Source organism: Engraulis encrasicolus, chromosome 21, assembly GCF_034702125.1.
Source record: "Engraulis encrasicolus isolate BLACKSEA-1 chromosome 21, IST_EnEncr_1.0, whole genome shotgun sequence".
Taxonomy (NCBI): domain Eukaryota; kingdom Metazoa; phylum Chordata; class Actinopteri; order Clupeiformes; family Engraulidae; genus Engraulis; species Engraulis encrasicolus.
The window spans coordinates 12,275,359-12,298,620 of NC_085877.1; the positions used below are offsets into that span (position 1 = coordinate 12,275,359).

The following is a 23,262-nucleotide window of genomic DNA, read 5'->3' on the forward strand; positions in this document are numbered from 1 at the left end:
AGAGGGACGCATGGAGTGTCGAGAGAGTGAAGTTTGCATGTGGCACACTTACGCTTGCGATGTCGCTTTTGGGGGTTTATTTTCATTCGTGGAGATGCGTAAAGTGTCCTTTGCATTAGAACGTAGCTGATTGTTTAGTTGTAGACGCCCAGTCGAAAGAGAAGAGTGGGTTATATTTAAGACAAGAGGAGAATGATGGGTATAGCATAAGGCATGCAATTGTACGTCTACTCAGTGTGGGAGCCGTCTGTAGTTTGGCGAGGCTACTCGCAAGTTACTAGATAGCCTCGTGCTAGACTTCGAAAACTCCCCAGAAAGCCTTAAACTCCTCAGAAATGTGTGATAGTAATTTGAATCGGGAGTGGGCAAGTTTTCTTCCCTCACAGCTGAAGCAAAAATCCATGTGGCTGCCCTCTTCCGTTCACAAATATTGTCGTAACTCCCAGTCCGTGATGGCTGCTCCAGTTTCCAACTCTCATCATTCAGCGTCCCTTGACGCTATGGCAATGCATCTGGGAGGTGGTGTACCTGTGTAACCCACGTGCACCATCGTCTGATGACTCGCTACATTGGCGTTCTGAGAGGAATTATTTAATTTGTATCACTGTAATGTTACTGTTGACAACTGCGATAATGTAGCACTCAGCTATCATTCAGCACACTGAAAATGATACAGTGATTCATTCCCAGTGGTCGAGATTGAAGTGTCTCTCTCTATCCACCCAGTTCATTCAGTAGTATATTTATGCAATACAGGGAAGTATTGCTGTCGTATAAGAGTATCAAGATGCACCTAACACAATGCTAATCATACTTGTTGTTAGTCAGAATGGCTTTCACAATATAGGTGACATCTGCGCGTACCAGTAATAAACTTTGATGACTTTTGGCGTGGGTTACTAACATGTTGCATCTAATGTTTAGTGTCAGCAACTGTACAACTTGAAGTAGCTTAGGCTATCTCCAACCGCCTGCGTAATAACACCTTTATAACCAAACAAACAATTGGCTCAATTAAGTAGGCTAACACTGTACCAGACTAACATATTTCAAACTAGTAGACTAATGTTGGTCATTTCTTATTTCGTCGCAGGGGAAGGCGACTGGAAGAAAAGCACCGCTGTGGCTGAGAGCAAAGTTTCAGAGACTTTTGTTTAAACTGGGGTGTTACATACAACAAAACTGTGGGAAGTTTTTAGTTGTCGGCCTCTTAATATTTGGAGCTTTCGCTGTTGGCTTGAAGGCAGCTAATCTAGAAACCGACGTGGAGAAACTATGGGTAGAAGGTAAGAACCACTTTCTGTTATTTTGTGCGCTGTTTATTTCATCTTAACTCAAGTATACAGTGGGTTGGGTGGGGGGTCTTCCGTGCCAGCCAGTGGAATTGTTTATTGTAAAGCTTCTGGCAGAAGTCCAGATCAAACGTGAAAACAGTTTATTTTAGTCTATTGTTTAATGCATGGAAACGTGACGAGTAATTCGTATGTGCGCGAGGCAGCATTGCTACTTTAAACTAAACATTTATGTGACTGTAATTAGCAAATGAAAAGAAAGTTTTAGGGCTGAAATTTTGTCAAAGCCGCCATTTTGTGAGTGTGTGCGAGTGTGTATTTGCCTCCAGCAGTTGAATTTGATCCGCGTTGCTCAGAGGCTGTGTGTGGTCCTGTTTTGGACAGCTTTCAACTTTCCAAAAGATGTCTTGGGGTTTAAAGGGGAAGAACACAAAATGCAGAACGCGAAACATGTTACCGAAACAGTCACATTGTAACAGTGGAACAAGTCAAAGGTATAGCAATAGTATTTCTTTTAAAAATGTTTTTATCGGAATAGTTTTAAGTTTTTGAATGGGGGAGGGGCGACCTGCGCTTTCGCCTGTGATCCACATTCCAGCAGTTAACATAGAGAACGCCTACGGTGTAGACATGAAGAAGGAGTAGGCTAACATATGATTTATTTAATACATGATCAAAGTTCCTGTTCGACTATATATTACTCCACTATCTCTGTGTTTGCAAAATGAGAGGCGGGGTCTCTTAGGCAAGTATGTAGTCAAATGCGTAAAAACACGCAAGAATGCTCACATGAAATAAATAGTTGGTGGTGTTGTGAGAGCTCATTGAAGTTCCAAGTGACATTCAGGAAAGTAACGGTCCGTCCCGGAGTCTATTCAAGGTCAGATTTACGTAAGGCTGCCTGGCATCAGGCACAGAAGGGCGTATGTGTCCTGGGTCCCTGTTACATGGCATTCCTCCTCAATTTAAACGGATTACAGTAATCCTCATATTGCTGTTATGAATGCCTGAGCTTGAATGGTGGGAAAACTGAATGGACATAATTTAATCATCCCTTCAGTAATTGATGGGAAGATGCCTCCCAGAGGATGGCCCCGCTACCTGCACAATTCAGCCACTTTTGCAGTTGAGAAGTAAGGAGATTGTATTACTACTACATCAGGTGGTGATAAAGAGAAATTTAAAATCTGATGAAGTAGGCCTACACATATGCAGTTGTGCACTCGGTTATTTAGACTTAATAGCCTACTTAAATGTCCATATGTTCATAATGAAATGTGTCAGTTACATGGTTTGGTTGCCTATGAAGTCTACTAGGCCTACTAATAACTAAAGTACGGCATGTGTTCATATTCCCATTCCAGTCCATTACATGGTCAGCTGACCCATGGTGCAACTAAAGGCCATACCACAGCTAAGGCAAGCAGAGGTATAAAAAAAACTGAATTTAGTCTTGTCCCTTGAAACCATTGGTTGTTTATGTTTTCATTGTGTGCCATAACTAGGCCTAGTAGTTGGCTAATTGCTAGCCGTTGGCAACCTCAGGAAGAATCTAAATGTGAAAGTATTCTTAGGACTGACGAGAAAATCGTAGTTTGTGTGGCTAGCATGTGGCATGGTCACTTTGGTCATCTACTTGGTGTGGAGAAAAATTCTGTATTGTCTCTGTCTGTCTGGTGCACGGGTTAAATACAGTGAGTGAGTTAGGTCGAACGTTTTTGTGTGTGTGTGTGTGTGTGTGTGTGTGTGTGTGTGTGGTTTTTTTTTTGTCCTTCAGCACGCCATTTTTAAAGAAAATACCAGCACCGTCTGAATTTAATTAAAATGGTTTCGCGTAAACATTTGCCTTCCTGTAGGCCTTTCCCCTCAGCTGGTCTGTAGAGGGACACCCCACCACCACACAGACTAACACACACACACAGAGGGAGAGAGAGAGAGGACATGAAGAGAAAGTGACAGAAAGATAGAATGAGCGAGAAAATAGAAAATGAGAGAGAGAGAGAGAACGAGAGATGCATTGTATGCCCCTGCTTCTAAAGAAATCATGAGACCCCATCAGTGTCCACCACCACTGTCCCATCACCCCCCCCCACACACACACACACACATGTGGAAAGGGAGGTGCAAAGCAAGGCGAGACTAGAGAAGGGAGCAGGCAATGGAGGGAGTGAGTGAGTGAGGAGGTCAGTGGGGGGTCCAGGGGCCCCCGGGCAGCGTCCCCCCAGGAGTGCAGGTCATCTCGCCTGGGCTCCACTATTTAAAACCACATACGATACCCATGCCACGACCTCTGTGGCGAGTGAGGAGCAGCAGCCTGGATGGAGGTGGCCTTTCTGCTTTGGGGGGGTTGGGGGTGAAGATATGAGGGCATAAAAGCACAAGACTCAGGGCTACGGTCTTACACATCCAGTGCTATTGTGCTATTAATTACTCTTGACATTGTATTTTACAAGCCAGTGAGGAGTTGGAGCCTGGGGGGGGGGGGGGGGGGGGGGGGGGGGGGGGGGGGGGGGGCGGGGGGGGGGGGGGGGGGTTCTGCTGAAGTATATGGTCTTACTCAACCAGTGCTATTTTATTGTTGTTAGTTAGAATTATTTTAGTTTTATTATTTTATTGATGGAGCTTTGATAAGAAATCTCTTGATCCAGCAGAGGGCAGTGTCATTTCATAAGAAGTTGTATTCACTCATCGTTTTTATTTATTATTTTATCATTTGATAATTGATTCTATGTTTGGTATATTTAAGCAGTACCTAGTCTCCCAGTCAGATATGGAATCATTTATTTACTGAATTGCAACGTGACTGGCCACAAATTAACCTGGAGAAAAACTGCATTGCCAATCAGGTTAAGTCTGGATCAAAACTGATGAAAACGTTTTTCATCCAGCACAAGACACCTGTCAAATAAATGCATATTTATTTTGCATCAAGCACAAGAAAGTAAATATGAGCTACACTTCAGCTAAGTTCTTATATTCATGCAATTTGGGAAAAATATTCAGTATGTAGTTAAACAGCGATGGATGACAGAGGCTGACTTTCTTGGAAATGGCTAGGAAGAGTTTAATCAGCTCAGCATGTTTTGAGCGTCTCTTTAATGTGGAGGAGAGTGGTTTAGAAGAACGCAGCGGCCTCCTCATTCTGTGGTGAAGATGGTGGAATCTGATTGAATTATCCCCCCTCTCTTGCGTTTTTGATGTGTATGGGAAAGCTTTCAGTGTACAAGTGAGAGATGATTGGGAGACGTGCAGTAGATCTCTTGAAGAGGGCAAGAGAGACGTCTTTCCAGAGTGTCAAAGTTTATGATTGAACTCTTGGCAGGCTTTAAGTTTTCTAACTTGTCCACCGCACAGCACAGCACACCATACCATACCACTCAGTAAAAATGCAGTGTTAATTCAACTCTTAGAGAGTACTGTACATACTCTGGGACCAAATGCATAAAGATTTTAAATAAATTCTTAAAGTGTTGAATTAACACAGATTTGTTTTTTACTGTGCAGGCGTTGCCAACTTTGTTTCAATGGGTTGCTGTTGATCTAGTTTTTGGTTGAAACTCTTCTTCCCCATTCAGTTTTTGAACTCCATTGTGATAACTGTGGTGGACATGGCCGCTGTTTAACAGGAAACATACAAACTTCTAGACGGCGTCCCTTATTTGGTTTAAAAGTTTTAAAGTTTTAGAAGGTTAAAGTTAGTGGGGGGAAGAAGTTGTTGATAGCCCCAACGCCTCTTCTGCAGGGCCCGAACAAATGGTGCATTTCCCATTCACTACTGGCGTTGTGATAAGTCTCCGAGTCCCCTGTGTTTATGTTCTGCATACCTTCGGCTGCCGGTGTTATTTGAAAACCAGAGCACACGCACAAAAAAACGTCTGTGAGAGATTCACTCGCTCACCTACCCTCGCCTTGCACCCGCCCCCCTGGCCCCCCACTCTCTCTCTCTCTCTCTCCCTCGCTCTCTCTCTCTCTCTCTCTCTCTCTCTCTCTCTCTCTCTCTCTCTCTCTCGCTTTCGTTCTCTTGCTCGCTCTCTCCAGCTCCCCTCATTTTTTTCCTCTGAAAAGGTCTCTTTGCACAGACCCCTTTTCCCCCCTCCTGCCTTACCCCCCACCCCACCCCCCACCCTCCCCCACCCAACCACACACAACCCCAAACCCGAGCCCCAACCCCCACCCCCCTTCCCATCCACACTTGGGAGTCCAACCCTAGGATGCCAGATGTATTACAGAGTGAGGCACAGCAATGTAAACAGTGAGCCTTGCCATCAGACCTGGGTGGTCTAGCCCTCCCCCTTCCTCCCTCTCTCGCTCTCTTTCTCTCTCTCTCTCCCTCCCTCTCTCCTTCCCTCCCTTCCTCCCTCTCTCTCTCCCTCAGTCCTCCTCCTCCTTTTCCCCTCCTCTGGCTGTGGGGAGAGGGAGGGACGGAGGGATTGAGGAAAGGAGAGAGAGAGGAAGGGCGGGAGGCAAATGAGAGCGCGCGGGAGAGAGAGAGAGCGAGGGCCAGAGAGAAAGAGAGAGAGAGAGAGAGAGAGAGAGAGAGAGAAGGGGGCAGGGAGACTTGAGTCGACCAGAGCTGCTGCTTGCATAGTGGCTGTTGTGTTATTTGTGTTTTGGTGCGAGTGCCAGTTTCTTTTGGAGTGGAACTGGGGGCAGTGCACTGGCAGCGTGAATGCCTTAAAGAAGTGACTGGTGGTATGGTGTGGATGGTGTGAAATGGTGGAAAGAGGGAGAGAGAGAAAGAAAGAGAGAGAGAAATTAAGATGCAGGATGAGGAGAGTTGCGGCCAACAGCAGCTTTTATTATGTGGTCCCACTTTGGGTGGAAAAATAGTCAAGTAGCCTATCGATTTTTTCCCCTCCTCTCTCCGCACTCATTTGGTCATGTATGGCACAAATCGTTTTTCTTACTTTATGATTGCGTCTCTTGCTATATGCTGTTACTGTGTTTTTATGTCCCACTCATTAATTGTGGAGCTGCGAAAAACATGCTAATGCTGCTCCAAGGCTATACTTTTACCATGCAACACACTTAGGCTACCAATACTTCTCTTAGATTGCTGTTCTTGCACTATTCTTTATCAAAGACGTGATGTTGAAATAACCTTACGAATCAAATCAGGTTATAATGGTGCATCGTGACACAATGAACATCTTCATTCATCGCCCATACACACACACACTAACACACACACACAAACATAAACATATTGGCTTCTATAGTAGGGTCCGCATTTGAGTCTACAAAGTGCTGAACATAAACCACAACATTTGCAGTGTTATATGGATTGGCCACATGATCTGCGTAATTTTCTAGATCAAGTTGACTCGAGTGTGACAGAGAGAGTTGTACGCGAGTGAGAGCGAGCGTGAGCGCGCGAGAGAGGAGCGACTTCTCGGCAACTGAATTTTAAATGGGCACACAGCAAGAGGTCCGCAGGGCCGTCTTTGATGACACGTGTTGCAACAATCAGCGCGCATTTCACATCCCCGAGATATCTGCTGTGATCGAATCAATTGTCACTAATTAAGCCCCGACAATGGCTGATGGAAATGTCCCCTTATTGTCACATGCCACATGAGATGAATAGGAAGCCGGTCCCCATAAGGCCTCTCTGGTGGTGGAGGGGGGGGAGGGAAGAATAATAAGGTAGATTCTTTAAGAAAGTTGTTTTTCTTTTTGCTCAGAATGATCATGCCAATTAGTATTAGATATACGTATACCCTGTCAAGTGTGTGTGCTTGTGTTTTTAGCATGACCAGATGGCCACAGTGATGACATGCAAAGACTTGGTCAGATAGTGTGCCTACTCCTGACCATACAATATCACATTAGACTAGATTCAACTTTATTGATATTACACTTGTAGCAATACAGAGTAATGAAATGCAGTTTAGCATCTAAGCAGAAGTGAAAAATGCCTGAAAAAGGGAAAAATGCCTCTACACACAGACAGAATAAATGCAATTGTTTTACCTCTATTGCAAGTATGGATAGGTATATGTGCCGAACACACAACTAGTGCACTAGATGCTTGTATAGAATATGTACAGATCATTTAAAAAATATATATTTTTTATATGTACAATTCTTATACGACTCTAGAACAGGGGCATCAAACATAAGGCCCAGGGGCCGGAAGCAGCCCGCCAGGTGGTTCAAGGGGAAAAAAACTATGAATGTCGAAAAAAGAAACATAAGTTATCTCTAGTCTATTACAAATTAGGTGCAGGTGTCTGAGATTTCAGGTTTTCATTACTTGAAAATAAATATGCCTCTTTTGCTTGCCATTTACAGTCAATGTTCCTGATATACCTGCTGCCATTAATCTCAAAATGATTGACTAGCAAAGCGATTCCGATGTGAAGCTGAAAATCATGATATTTTGCAATGACGTTACTGGTCCGGTCGACTTGAGATCGAATAGGCTGCATGTGGCCCCTTGACCGAAATTAGTTTGACACCCCTGCACCCCTATAGAGAGAGTACACTAAAACTATGAACAATTGCAGATTGCAACAGTACTGACAGGAGCCTAGTCAACAGGTGCTGGAAAGGAGGGGGTAGTGAAGATCATGTATGGACACCTTGCAGTAGGGTGACCTGCTGTGGGGATGACGCTGTTCCTGACTGAACCTGCCGGTTTCCTGAACGAGCTGCTTTTCAGTCTATAGGCTCCTGAAACGCCTTTTGGGTGAGGAGGAGCTGAACGTTTCTGTTGGCCGGGTGAGGGGAGTATAAACTGTAGATTAGAAGACTTATCTTTTTGCATTTCTCAATTAATTGTCAAGTAACCGACTTTCTGGAACAAAAGATGAAATAAGACGAGACATCGATAGGCTATGCCATGAAAATTATGAAAAAAATAGTAAAGAAAAGCGTTTTGCTTTTGCTAAGAGTTCTACTTACACATGTTCAAATGCAGCAAAATATTAACTAATAATATGTAATAAGTATTGCAGAAACTGGAAATAGCACAGTGAGAGAGTGATAATGTTTTTTTTTTTTCAAATACGGTAGCGGTTGTAAGTTTACACTTCAGTGTAAATGAGTTGCTGTAGCCAAGTTTGGGAAGCCACAAGTGGAATAGCATCAAACGTTGATAATGTTCATTTTAGTGTGGTACTAGTTGCTGATAACATGTTAGTTTGGTGTAAAATGTGTTGTAATGTTGAATGTAATTTGGAATATTGAGTTTGACACAAATCTAAAAAAGTGCACGTCTACAAGAACTGATATCTTACTTTGCGTGAGATGCCTGCACACAAACTTTTTCTCTCTTTATCTGTCACTCCCATTGAGGCACGCACACACACACACACACACACACACACACACACACACACACACACACACACACACACACACACGAACACACGAACACACTCACTTTCTCTCTTTTCAGCTCTCTCTCACACACAAATACTCCCTCTCCAACACACACTCACACACACACACACACACACACACACACACACACACACACACACACACACACACACACACACACACACACACATCCACCCCCGCACACACGCACACACACACACGCACACACACAGTTGATTTGAATAGTTATTTTTAAGGGGAGGGTGTTGGTGTTGGTGAGGATGGTGGATAGGAGGAGGTGGAGGAGGAGGCCCCTGAATGAAACCAGCAATGTGGAAAAATCTGGCCATTCACTTGGCCCTGAATGTACATCCCTGGATTGCGGTAAGCTGCATTGGTAGGCAGTGGACTGCTAAATACACCCATTTTTTCCGTGCGCTGCCCTTGGACAGGTGATTAGCATAATTAGCTGCGAGCGGGCCCATACATATGGTAATGGGGGTGCGGAGGGGGAATGGGGTGTAAGTTTGGGGGAGGGGGGGATGGGGGGGGGGGGGGGGGTGCTGTGTTGTGTTGGGGGGGGGGGCGTAAATGGCAGCTGTGGTGTAAAATTTGTGTCAGGGGTCAGGGAGGGCTGCGTGGGGGCATTGTGCCACAGCTGCGGGTCAGAGCCTCTCCTCTTCTTTCACTCTTTTTCTCTCTCTTTCTTTCTTTTTCGTTCTTCTCTCTTGGTCTCAGCACCTCTCTGACTGTCCCTCTCTGTCTTACTAGTCCGTGAGCTCTCTAGCTTTCGCTCTCGCTCTCTCTCTCTCTCTCTCTCTGCTTACTCTCTTTCTTACTTCTTTGAGACTGGCCCTCTCTTCCTTATTTTTCATTTTTATTTTTTTGGGTCTTTTGCTTTGTTTTTTATTGCCTACCTTTCTATTTGTTTGGGGCTTTTGCCTATTTTCAGTCTGCCTTTCTTTTTTCCATCTGTCATTTTCTCTCTCTCTCTCTCTCTCTCTCTCTCTGTCTGTCTGTCTCTCCCTCTCTGTCTCTGTCTCTGTCTCTCTCTCTCTCCTCTTTATCTCCTCCTGGGGGTTCTTTAAAGCTGGAGGCATTTCAGATGTGTGCCGTGGATCTGGAGCAGACAGGGTCACCGCCTGTGTGTGTGTGTGTGTGTGTGTGTGTGTGTGTGTGTGTGTGTGTGTGTGTGTGTGTGTGTGTGTGTGTGTGTGTGTGTGTGTGTGTGTGTGTGTGTGTGCACTGCACCAATCTACCTTCATGAGGGCACTGCTATTGGAGCACACCAACAAGGTGGGGCCCAAATTCTGGACCCCACATGTTTTGACCCCTTTTGCTGGGGTAGGTTTGTTGTTACTGGTAAAGTAAAAATGTAAAAATATTTCCACTGACAGGTTAGGGTTAGGGATTGTTTTAGTTTGGGCACAGTTTAGCAGTTTAGTATTCTTTAGCTATCGTTAGGGTTAAAATGAATGGATGTCAATGGGAGGGCCCCACAAAGATATTAAGGCGCGGCTGCTTGTGTGTGTGTGTGTGTGTCTGTGTGCGCGCACGCGTGTGTGCGCGCTCATTTGTGCATTTGTGCACGTGTGTGTACGTGTGTGTTTCCATCTGTGTTTCAGTGTGTGTGTGTGTGTGCGTGCGTGTGTTTCTCTCAGCTTTGGATTCCGGTGCTGGCTGTAGTCTGCCAGGGCTCTAGTGCACTCCTGTCTGCTCTGTCCTGCTCTGTGCAGTGCCACTGGCCTTGCTAATTATGGATGATGTCATGGCTGTGTGATTTGATTAGGAATGAGGCCGTGGGACCAGGACGACACCCCCCCCCTCCACCCCCACACACACACACACACACTCCTACCCCATGTTGAATGTCTAGTCCGCACTCCCCTACACGACACAACGCCCCCACCCCTGGTCACTGAAACACTGAAAGCCCTGGGTGACAGGATGGACATGAGGGAAAGAGAGCCAGGGGAAGATTGACTGCCTTGCCTGGTTGTTAAATCTTCAGCCACCCACCAACCCACCACCCCCCTTGGCTCTCCATGCTCCCAGTCACCCACCCACCTACCTCAGCCCCAAAACGCCCACCCTAGCCTAGCCTACCCTACCCTGCCCTATCCCTTGAGAAAGTGTACGAATGGCAGTGGTGGCGTTGCATCCAAAGTAGACATCTAAATAGGGGATTGGTGGAGGTTGGAGGGTTGATGGTGGCAGAGGTGTTGGGGGGTGGCACCCAAGAAAGAAGTCAGATGTGGGTGGGTTGGGTGGGGAGGCAGTTGGACTGTGTGTATGTGGGTGTGTGCGTGCGTGTGCGTGTGTGTGTGTGTGTGTGTGTGTGTGTGTGTGTGTGTGTGTGTGTGTGTGTGTGTGTGTGTGTGTGTGTGTGTGTGTGTTAAGGGAGGATGAGTGTGTGGCGTGGCGTGGTGTGGCGTGGAGCAACCAGGCTAACCTGCCATTCTGACCCCACTCGGGGGATCTTCTCCAGCCTCCACAGGGGGTCTCGCTGAGTTTGTATGTAATCCAGCTAATCCCGACCGCAACACAGGGACCCGAGAAAGAAGAAGAAAAAAAGAGGAGAGAAAGAAAGAAAGAGAAAAATCCCAACTGCTGCTGCTGCTGCTCAGTCCTTGGAGATGGCCGACCTCCCCCTGGCTTCTCTCTCTCTCTCCCTCTCTCTCTCTCTCTCTCTCTCTCTCTCTCTCTCTCTCTCGCTGTAACACTCCCTCTCTCTCGAACACTCCCAGCTCAGAAAAGGCCCTATAAAAGCCTTAAAATCCACGCTCCTCTTGCTTTCCCCCTCCCCCTCTCTCTCCCTCCATCACCACCCTTAATCAACACTACCCTCCCTCTTCTCTCTCCTCCTCTCTCTCCTCATCCCTCCTGGTCCCCTAGTCCCCGAGCTGGCTTACACCACCCACTAAGAACCAGGACCTACGGAATTACCACCCCCCACCAGGACCACCGCTACCACCAGCAGCAGCCAACAGACCACCTCCACCCCAGAGCAGAGTAGTTGTGGTGGGATTTGTTTGGGGAGGGACAGGCACAGCCCAGCGCAAGGAGAATCCTCATGGTGGTGTTTAGAAGAGGCATGGTGGAGAGGAGAGGACAGGAGAGGGGTGGCTGGGCTCTAGTGGGTGTTGGGTGGTTTTGAGTTGAGTTTTCAGGGTAGGATTGCAGGCTGGATGGCTGGGTGGGTGTTGGGATTGTTGAATTTTCAGGGAAGAACTGGAGTAGGGGGTGGAGGTGGTGGTGGTCTTGGAGAGGGTGGGTGGGTTTTGGGTAGGTGTGTTTGTGCGCCCCTAGTTGTTATAACGTTGGGGGCCTATCCTATCCTCTCCTATCCTCTCCTATCCTCTCCTATCCTATGCCGTCCTGTCCCGTCCCGTCCCATCCCGCCGTGGCCCCTGTGTGCAAGCCTTTTGTATTGAGCCCCTACAGCAGCCTGTAGAGGAAAGCCTATCAAAAGGCACCGGGCCCCCCTCTGAATGGGGAGAGAATGGGGCTGGGGTTTGGAGGTTGGAGGGTTGTGTGTGTGTGTGTGTTGGGGGGTGTTGGGGGTGTGTGTAGGATTGAGGCTTTTTAAAAAGGGGGCCCAATGTCAGCTCACAGAGAATCCTCTCTCTCTCTCTCTCTCTCTCTCTCTCTCTCTCTCTCTCTCTCTCTCTCTCTCTCTCTCTCTCTCTCTCTCTCTGTCTCACTCTCTCTCTATCTCTATCTTGCGCTCTCGCTGTCTTTCTCTTGTGTGTGTGTGATTGTGAAAAGGGGAAAATAAAAAAGGGGGAGCAGTGTGAGCGAGGAGGGGAGAGGGAGAGGGAGAGGGACCAGGGGTTAATGTTATGCAACAAATGCAAGGCCCCCTCATGGAGGTGGCTGCAGAGGCAGACATATACACCCCCATACACACACACACACACACACACACACACACACACACACACACACACACACACACACACACACACACACACACACACACACACACACACACACACACACACACACACACACACACACACTATAACCCCCCTCTTTTTGCTAGAGTTTTGGAAAAATACTGGAGATGTTCAGCTGCACCCCAATCCCACCGTTCCCCACCTAACAACCCCCCACCCCCACCCTCCCACTCTCGCCTCCTTTGCTCCACACAATATGGTGTAAATACAGTTTTGGGGTTGGGGGTTGGGGATTATGTGGGAAATGCCAACTGATGAATGTGTTTTCTCCTGATGTGCGCAGTGCAAAACTATTTTGGGCGTTACAAGAAAAGAAACATGTGTCATTCACACATTCATGTGTGATGTCTTCTTATCTTGCATTGCAGTTTCATAGGATTATATACATAATTTTGTATCATCAATCATCACCACACAGTTGTAACCGTTCTTTTGCAAAGATGATAATCACTGATTATGTCAGTATGCATTGATTCTGTACTCCCACATGGTAAAAAGTGTTAAATCAATTCTTATAGAGAACTCTCGCACCAAATGTTAATTTGACTCTCTAAGTGTTGAATTACCACGAAGGAAAAAAAATACTGGGTAGCTCTCAGTGTTGCAGCTCCGGCTTCCAGTATGGAGGGTTCTGGAGAATGTCTTAGATGTAGCGCTCGGGCATTCTCAAAGCCAGAGCTTGTTATTGCATGTTTTAGAATTTGTTGATTTGTTTTCATGTTAGCCGCAAAAGTGCACGGCGGGCACTCTTTTAGTGACTGCCACCACCATCACCACCGCCGCTGTTTTGGAAAATGTCTTCGGGGCGTTTTGTGATGCATGTTTTTCTTATTCCATTGTTTGTGGAATCCTCCCCTTTGTTCTCGGGTTAGAAATGGAAGCCATGTTTACGTTTATTCTACTTAGGAGGACGAGACGGGCGAAATATACTTCTCTCAGTAAACTGAGAGAAACAGCCGAAGTTGATTTTTTATTCTTTTTTACTAGCGGACAGATGGATCCGATAGTCCCCATGGTGGCCCTATGTGTCTGTTTCAATACGCCATTTTGACTGTTTGAGTTTTAAATCAAGTCTGTGTATTTTGATATTACCGAAGTTGTGTTTGCAATTGGGGAGTTGCAGTAGACCATCCGTATACAGTATACACCTGAGGCTGCCGACACAATATTGGCAACGAATGAGTCTGTGTGATTGATGATCTTGTGATGAGATGCACGTCTTAGGTTTTATGAACTTTTGACTGCAGTGTTCTAACCAGTAGAAATAACTTGTGGCTCTGGTGCAAAATTATAGGTGACATACATACTACACACACCAACCAGAGTTGCTTGTATCGTGCGCTTTTGTGTTGCTTGCGGTCAGTTTTCAGATGACTCGTTATTCAGTGACGGCCGGCCAGGACTCATTAGTTAAAGTGCCATGCCACATATTCCAAATGACCTGGTTTTGCCTGTCCAATTCTGCCATGTTATTGCCTGGTTGAATGACCACCTGGTTGAATTGAAACTAATTAAAACTTGAATTGAAACTAATGAATCCAGTTTGCCTATCATCACTGTCCACAGTTACCAGATTGCCCCATACTGTAAATGCGGTCAAATGGAGGCTTCTGTTGACGTTTGCAAAACGCCACATGGCAAAAATAAAAAAGCACAAACAGATTATTTTGGCGCAAATCGCATGAAATGAAATGCCTCGCGATCTGATCTCGTTTGATCTGATCTGCGTTCTGGTCAAATGAAGGCATCCTTTGTGTTGCCTGTTAAGTTTGAAGTCTGTCTGGTTCTGTGAAGTGAAGGCAGGGGAGAAGAGACGAGGGAGCTGGATAGCCACTCTGGACAGACAAAAAGCAGACCTTCTTATGAAGGAGTCTGCAGCTGTTGTCTTAGAGGATCAGGGAGCTGCTCTCCTTGACACCTGCAGGCCTGGTGATCATGTGAAGGTGTCTGCAGAAAATTGTTGGGAAGGCAGCCCTTCTAGACAGCATGCCTTGTTAAGATTGTCTGCAGCTAGTGGTGCGAAGGCAAGAAAGAAAGCTGCCCCTGTGGACACTACAGCAGCACCCCTTGTGAAGTTGTCTGCACTGCAGCCCCTGGCGTGGAGGCGTTGGGCCTTTTTGGTCCTTCCAGCTGTGTTTACAGAGCAGCTCCATGAGTCCCCAAAGAGCCCTAGACCACACCCGTACGAGACCATAGCACATGGCTGATATACTTGAGATGTATAATGTAATACATTGAGCAATGTATGTATTTCAATATATATACTGTACATGTATGTTGTTATTCTACATATTTTGCCGTGTATGAAAATACTGCAATTATTGCCACGCTTGTAAGTCCAACGTCCGCAGGGTTAAGTTCCTTGCTTTGCTCAATGGCACCCCAGCCATGGAGTTATATAGGGAGTGAAAGGGTGGGATTCGAACCTGCAACCCTCTGGTCTAAAGCCCATTTCCTTAACCACTAAGCCATGGTCGATCCCATAGCAGCAAGGCTTGGACTGATGCATTCACTCATGGCAGTGGTGGAGGTGGGCTGGATGAGAGTCGTTGTGGAATACTGAATAATGTAGAAAAGGACTTAGTGTGATTTAATGCTGTTTATAGATTACACATGTGAAGCTATTATGTGTCTGGCTGTTGGTGTGCTCTCAGTGAGTTATGTACAGCTGTTGGTAGTGTATCAGCTGGACTTGGCCTGGGCCTTCACTCAGGCAAGCTGGGGAATTGACAAGTGGAGAGAGCCTCCTTGGCATTTTTGTGTTTTCCACCTTGTCACTGACCAGTAGAGATGTTACTATGTCTGACAACTGAGTTAAATCGAAAATAGAAAAACAAAAAAGCACAGTGATTCTTTTGTCATTTGCTTGAATCTCACCATGTCATGTCATGCGCACAGCTCAGAAGATCACCAGCTGTCCCCTGCCCTCTTTAGAGGAGTGGTTCTCCTGTCGCTGTCTAAAGAAAGCCAAGCAAATCATCAGAGACCCCTACCATACTGGACATAAACTGTTTGAGCTGCTGCCATCAGGCAGGCGTTACAGGGCTCTGGGTACAAAAACCAACCGGCTAAAAGACAGTTTTTATCCAAAAGCAACCTGCACACTTAATTTTACACAGCTGACTTTTAAAAATCTTAATTATTTTTTATACAGTATATATATAGGCCTAGGTTTCTTTGTTGATTTTTAAGCACTGTGAGCATCTGCACTTTACCAATTTCGTTGTACCTGTGCAATGACAATAAAGTTTCATTCATTCATTCATTCATTCATGATCAGTTTAGATGCAGTCTGAGATAAAATATGTAAACTTGATGTGGTTGAAAGAAGACAATAAGAAGCACAAAGAAAGGACATATTCTCTCTTAAATGTTTCAGAAAGATAGATCACTGTGTGTACTGGCTTAGTAGCAGAAACACAGTTGTTGTTTGTTTTCCCACTTGTCGCTGATGAGATGCAATCTCGACATCTTTGTGGTAAAAACAAGAAACCATATGATCACAAGATACACTCTCCTTCTTTCTTTCTATGATCTAAAATTCTTTCTTTCAATATATTACGTGCCTTTGCCTCTATTGTGATACTGAAGATGCTTATAGGGAGTGAATGGGTTTGAGAGAGAGACAGAGTAGGGTCGGGAAATGACCCAGGCCGGACTCGAACCCGGCTCCCACACATTTATGGTACAGTGTGCTAGCAGAGTGTGCCACAGCAACCCCCCTGAAATACATTTAAAATGCTAACTGTATATTGTTGTGGCTTGTAAAATGTTATAAGGGGGTGATGGCTCGTTGTAGCCTCTTTAAATGCAGTTTAGCCAGTCAAAAAAAAAACTCCATCATAAAAACATTGCTATGACATTACCAAGAGTCTGAGGTAACAGACTGAGAACATTTTGGCGACAAAATAGTATAACAGGCAGCCTTGGGATTGAACTTTCTTGGCATTCACGTCAGTCAGTAAGCTGCACTTGAGTCACTTGTAGCTCAGGACAGCTGACTTCTGTGGCACAACATGGCATCATACAAGTAAGTAAGATAACTTGCCGACTTGAACCTTCAGTGGCATTGGTGCACTACACCTCTGCATGTTGACTCGTACTCCACAACAATTTGTGACAGGTTAGGTTTAGGGATGGTTTTTGTCTTGGCACAATTTCGCAACATATTCGCCATTTTCCTTGCTTGTCTCGCTGATTTTCGCAAAAGTAAAGCAGCAGAAATGATACTTTACTGACAGGTGAGGGTCAGGCATGGTTTTGGTCAGGACACCGCAGAGCATTTTCGCATTTAGCCACAGAAATTCGCAGTGGCAACAGAAATTGGCAGACAAGGCAGGACAACTGTGCAAACCACGTCACGTGACAAAAGGGCGCTCCTGTGACGTTGAGGACCACGACTTAACATGCAAAGGCGTCGCACCTCAACGCGGAATTCACTGGCGTGAGATACATACGCCGTTACATGATGCCAGTCTACTTGTGGGCAACTTGTCAGTAAGATCCACCACAGGGGATGTGTGTGAGTGTGACTTTAGAGCGTCGACCCAGGCAGCCTCCTGTCCACCCACTCACTCACTCACACTCTGTCTCACCCCCCAGTACACACACACAGCACACACACACACACACACACAGCACACACACAGCGCACACACACACGCCTCCTTCTTTGTCAGTAATCACAAACAGCTGTAGCGAATCGACATTCCTGTGAAACATGGGGTCCCCCAAGGACGAATAGTGGGGTTCGCTCGCGGCCGGCCCTCCACCTGAATCTGCCTCCCTCTCTCCCCTCCATCACCTCCCTCACTTCCTCTTCTCCCTCCCCTACTCCGAGTCTCACCTGCTGTTTTGGTCTGTTATGCATCTGATACACCAGCCAAACTCTGTGTGTGTGTGTGTGTGTGTGTGTGTGTGTGTGTGTGTGTGTGTGTGTGTGTGTGTGTGTGTGTGTGTGTGTGTGTGTGTGTGTGTGTGTGTGTGTGTGCGCGCGCATCTGTTGTGCACTTGTATGTGTGCATGTATGTGCGTTGTGACTGTGTGGAGCTCTGACTGCAGTGTGTGTGTGCGCTCTGATATGTTTGTGTGTGCGCCAATGACCGTGATATGTGTGTAGGCATATGTGAGAAGTGTGTACACATATTGTATGTCTGTGTGCATTGTGTTCGGCGGGGGCCAGTCAAAGCACACTCTTCAAGGAGGTTTTGTCAGCAGCCGAGCTCAGCCAGGCTGCCAGTCTCCACTGCTTAGCTTGCTGCAGGTCAGGTTAGGGCCAGGTAAAGCCCCAGCATGCTCCCCTCCACTCTCATCAGTAGGCTACAGCACAGTCAGACACACACACACACACACACACACACACACACACACACACACACACACACACACACACACACACACACACACACACACACACACACACACACACACACACACACCTCCACATGGACGCAGACAGCTGTGGCCGGGTCCGGAACATAGTGAACTGAAAGGGCCCCCATTACAATGTAATGAGCACCCGATACTGGGGGCCCCCCTTGCACTGGGCCTGGGACAACTGAACCCTTCTCTCTCTCTCTCTCTCTCTCTCTCTCTCACTCTCTCTCTCTCTCTCTCTCTCTCTCTCTCTCTCTCTCTCTCTCTCTCTCTCTCTCTCTCTCTCTCTCTCTCTCTCTCTCTCTCTCTCTCTTTGTGAAGTATGGTTCCTGTCTGCGGGCTACAACGTAGTGGGAGATGCCTCTCAAACACACGCAAACATATTTGCATGTACACACACACACGCACACACATATAATTTCTCGCTAACTTTTAGCTGAAGTGTGCGAGCGTTAGTGTGTTATTATACTGCTTGCATGCTTGAAGCACACTTGTAGATGGGTCATTATCCTAATACAGTCCGACTAGCTTAATATGATCGCCAGAAATGTCGAGGCATAGGAATACAATTTTGAAAGAATTTAGTTTTTTTTATTATTACTATTATTATAATGTTATTATGATATAAAAAGTGTCCTCGAGTGACCAATGGCCCCTGCCTTAAAGGCCCTGTGGAATGATTCAAAATGTTTTTACTCCCTAAACTGTGCCATGCCCATGAAATAGCCCAGTCCTAACGCACACACACGCACACACACACGCATGCAGGCATGCAGGCACACACACACACACACACACACACACACACACACACACACACACACACACACACACACACACACACACACACACACACACACACACACACACAGAGAACACTCTTGCCATGTAGTCTTGTTGCCAGAGCAGCCTACCCAGAGTGTAGCGGCATGTGAGCATACCACAGTCATGCCGCATGGCATCCGAGCGCTGGCTTATCGCACTAGGCTGCTCAGAGCCGCCGTGGTTTTGTGACTGGAACCTCTCGGAAGCTGCCTTTATCCCTAGGCACCGTGCCACATACACACACACACACACACACGCAAACGCTTGTTGTTCGCTCGGGACGGAGAATGTCCTCGTGCCAACTTTTTATCGCAGATGACTGTGCGCTGCCTGAAATCTGAATTGTTTCACTCGCGGAATATGTGGGGGCACAACATGGTATTTCACACCCTGAATAGTGCGCGATGTAGGCAAGAACATGTATTTTACATCCGTAATAGTGTGCAACGTAGGCAGGAGTATATACCATAATTTACATCCGATGTAACATCCTTTGTAGGGGATATCATTATTTTGCAGTCTACTGTACACTACACTATGTTGTGGAGTTTTTAATACATCATTGTAGGAATTTATCTAGGCCCAACCAAGTAGTCTGATGTTGACGTCATGCTAGTGTGTCCTTTTAATGGTAGCAGGCATCAAAGCATGGAGAAAGATTGATGAAAAGGACAAAAAGACAAAAGGAGAAAGGAAGACAAATGATTCCATTGGTGAGGGAATTAGTTGGGAGAATTAGAACACTGTGTGCTCATCAAAACAGCAGTTTTTTCTGGCGCCCTGGCGTTTGGAAATAGATGTGTTTTAAATGGCTTATTTGTTAAAAGCAATTTGTCTTCTTGGTTGAGCCACACATCACCACCACACATGCAAGACTCTCTTTCTGTTTCCCATGTGCATGCGGATGTGGGAGAGCCTCGTAACCATGAGATCTTAATGGGCCACAAAGACACCCGCCATGTTGCGTCCTCCCTTCAAATAAAATAAACCCCAATGCGCAGAAGAAGGCTTGCAGAAATAAGCCTCCCCCCCATCCATAGAAGGAACCGAACGTCCGAACGAATTTGCCCTTTTATGTAAGTTAGCTGGTCTCAGATATATGCACACACAGCTTGCTTGACGACTGAATCAAATAAAGAGGTATTTGGGAGAGAAGTGATACAAATCGGGCATGAAATGTATTATTACGTGCGTAAAGGTCACGTTGCATTTAGAGATCGTTCATCATTCAGCGTTCTCGTCCTCATTGTGCCCCTTCTGCATGTTGTAGTAATTTTGAATACCCCACAATCATAAATCTTCCTCAGCCAACCCCCCCTAGCCAAAACTACCCCCCCCCCCCCCACCAACAACCACCCCCTCACTACATCACCCCCTCACCACCCCCAATGCCTCTGCAAACCATTTGCAGTCACAGCCCCCAAACTGCTGTTCCTAATAAGTAAAACCACCAGGGCCCAACTGGCCTGACCAACAAAACCTGTGGCATCCAGCAATTCAGCATCTATCCATCCAGCGGAGAAGGACTGGAGGAAAAACCTGGTGAATTCAGTGAATTCAGAGAGGCCTATTCTCCAGGTTGATTTCCTCAGGACTTATTTTTTTTTTTTTTTAAATTTAAATCAAAAGGGCGCTTTCATGTCACCACAAAAGCCATGGTGCTAATAGAATAGGCGCTCCCGGCTCCGAAAATAAACCAGGGAAGACAAGGGGACCAACAGGAGACCAAGAAGAAGATGATGATGAAGAAGAAAGGGACCAAACAGAAGAAGAAGAGGAAGAAGTAGAAGTAGAGGAGTGGGGGGTATTGGTCCCAGCTGAAGTCTTCCTTTCAAAAAATACGACAGATGCGTCATTTGCATTTTTATTTCAACTTCTCCAACAGACGACAGCTTTGATATTTTGGGAGATTTTAATCACTTCGGTCAGGTTTTTTTGGTGTTGTCCTGTGAGGCGACTACAGTATTCTGCCCCAGCACTGATGGAAGGGAGATGATGGCCTTGTTCTTTCTCTCACCCCCTCCCTTCGTTTGTTCCTCTCACGCAAACTTGTGTTCCCCCACCATTTTTTGCGTCTTTCATTTTCCACGAAAAAGTGGAACTTTTCTGCTGTTTAGAACTTTTTTTTCCGTTTGCACAATATGGTAGTGGTGGTGGGGGTGGGGGGGTTGAGATGGACTGACACGCACTCAAAGGCAGGCATGCACGCACAAATGCACACGCATGCATGTACACAAATACACACACATGCATACACATGCATACATAATAAAGCATCAAGGCTACTAGAGAAAAATATATTTTAGATTTCCCCTGTGATTTGAGAAATAGGAAGGCGTGTGTGTGTGTCTCTATGTGTGCATACGTAGTGTGCATGTGCGTGCTGGCGTGCGTACATGTTTGTGTGCACGTATTTGCCTGAGGTTGTGGTCTACCCTCTGCATCATATAAACTTAATTCACATTCAGTTTGACTGGAATGGCATGAGAGACTTCTGGAAAAGCTGCACATTTTAGCAATTTGTTTATACTCGCAGTACTGTTTGTGTACATATCTCAATCTTTGCCCACGGGTGATGTTAACATGGGCCCCAATTGTGTGGAAATGCTCCACAGATTTTCCTTTCCGATTGGTTAAAATAACATTTGTGACATCGGTGACATTTATTCCTAATGGCCGATAAACGTAAACAATTAAACGGTTGTTGATTCTGCTTTTTAGGTTAGTAGAGTTTATTTAGAACGTGGCCCAGGGGGGACATACTGTGTGTTTCCAATATTATCCATTGATTAGGCCTGTGTTTGATTAAGAATGGAAAAAAAGAACCCAATATGTTCCAGTACTAGGGTCTGTGATTATATAAACTATGGCATTATCACAAAAGTACTCACAGTCGCCTGTTATGAAATAAACAATTCTTAAGTTATAAAAATATAAACTGTATATTCCAGTCTTGCTTGTGCACAGAGTTTACAGATTTACAATTGCAACTGGCTTGGCACAAGGGGTTTCATTGTGAACTAATGTGATCTGCATAATGTGCTTCTTAAGTGTTAAAATGTGTGTAAAGTATGATTTATAAAATGAAATAGCCACAGTGGCAGGCAGTGGAGCTCCCCTCTTTAGGGAGAGCACCGTGACCGTGATGCTGTGTTCTGGTCAGGAATGTTGTCTGTGTGGTCGGTCACTCACCTCTGCCGACCTCTCTCTCTCTCTCTCTCTCTCTCTCTCTCTCTCTCTCTCTCTCTCTCTCTCTCTCTCTCTCTCTCTCTCTCTCTCTCTCTCTCTCCTCCTTCTCACCCTCCTCTTCTTCCTCCACCTTGACCTCTTCCTCCAACACTCCACTCCATTATCATCCTTTATCTCTTGCTCTATCTCTACCCCCCCCCCTACTCCTTCTCCTCCTCTTCATCCTCCTCCTCCTTCTCCTCTTTCTCCTCGTCATTTTCCTCCTCCACATCCACCACCTCCTCTCCCTGTTCAGATGGGGGCCGAGTGAACGAGGAGCTGAAGTACACGCGGCAGAAGATCGGGGAGGAGGCCATGTTCAACCCTCAGCTGATGATCCAGACGCCGCGGGAGCGCGGGGCCAACGTGCTAACGCTGGAGGCCCTGAGGCAGCACCACGAGTCCGCCCTCAAGGCCAGCCGTGTGCGCGTTTACATGTACCACAGGTGAGACCCAACACCAGTCCATGTACTCCACACACTCTTCATCAAAAAACGAAAAGCCCTCAAGGCCAGCCGCTTGCACGTTCACATATACCACAGGCGAGACCCGACACCAGAAATACAAACTACTCCATGTACTCCAAACACACTTAAATAATGGGAAAAAAACGAAAAGCCCTCAAGGCCAGTAGCGTGCACATGTACATTTTCCACAGGTGAGACTCATGACACATCTGTCCATACCACTTCACATCATGTAAACATCAATTGATGCTCAGGTGTGATCGTCTCCACACCACACCATTCCAATCCACTCCAAAAGTAGTATAAAGCGGGTTTATGCGTTCTGCAGGTGAGCCGCTCACCACAACTACACACCACTACACACCACTCCATACCACACACCTCTCCTCACAGGCTTCGTATGTTACTGAAGAACCAAATGTCTTCCAAAGCCAGCCAGGTGTGCCTCCGCGTGTTCCACAGATGAGAAGAAGCACACAGTGCCTCCACAGACCACTCCATGGTCTACATACCTCACAGTGCCTCTTCAGACCACTCCATGGTCTACATACCACACAGTGCCTCCACAGACAACTCCATGGTCTGCATACCTCACAGTGCCTCCAACACTCATCACTAATCAAACATGCCTTGCCTTTTACGTCAGAAGCATCTGAGAAGAACTACTCACCTCAATTGTCTAAACCCGGGGTTCCCAACATGTTCCAACTTGGGGCCCATTTTGTCAAATGTTCAGGGCCCACCTCTACCCAATTTACAATGCAACTCAAATAAATAGTCAACAGCAAC

General features: G+C 46.2%; 1 protein-coding gene across 2 annotated transcripts in view; it reads left to right on the forward strand.

Annotated features, from left to right (window-relative positions):
- ptch1 (patched 1) overlaps positions 1–23,262 on the forward strand; it is a 101,992-nt gene that overhangs the window by 729 nt on the left and 78,001 nt on the right. For both annotated transcript variants that reach the window (XM_063186205.1, XM_063186204.1), the window contains exons 2-3: positions 1,094–1,286; positions 22,263–22,452. In XM_063186205.1, the coding sequence (XP_063042275.1) occupies positions 1,094–1,286; positions 22,263–22,452 (383 nt within the window). The remainder of the gene's footprint in view (positions 1–1,093; positions 1,287–22,262; positions 22,453–23,262) is intronic.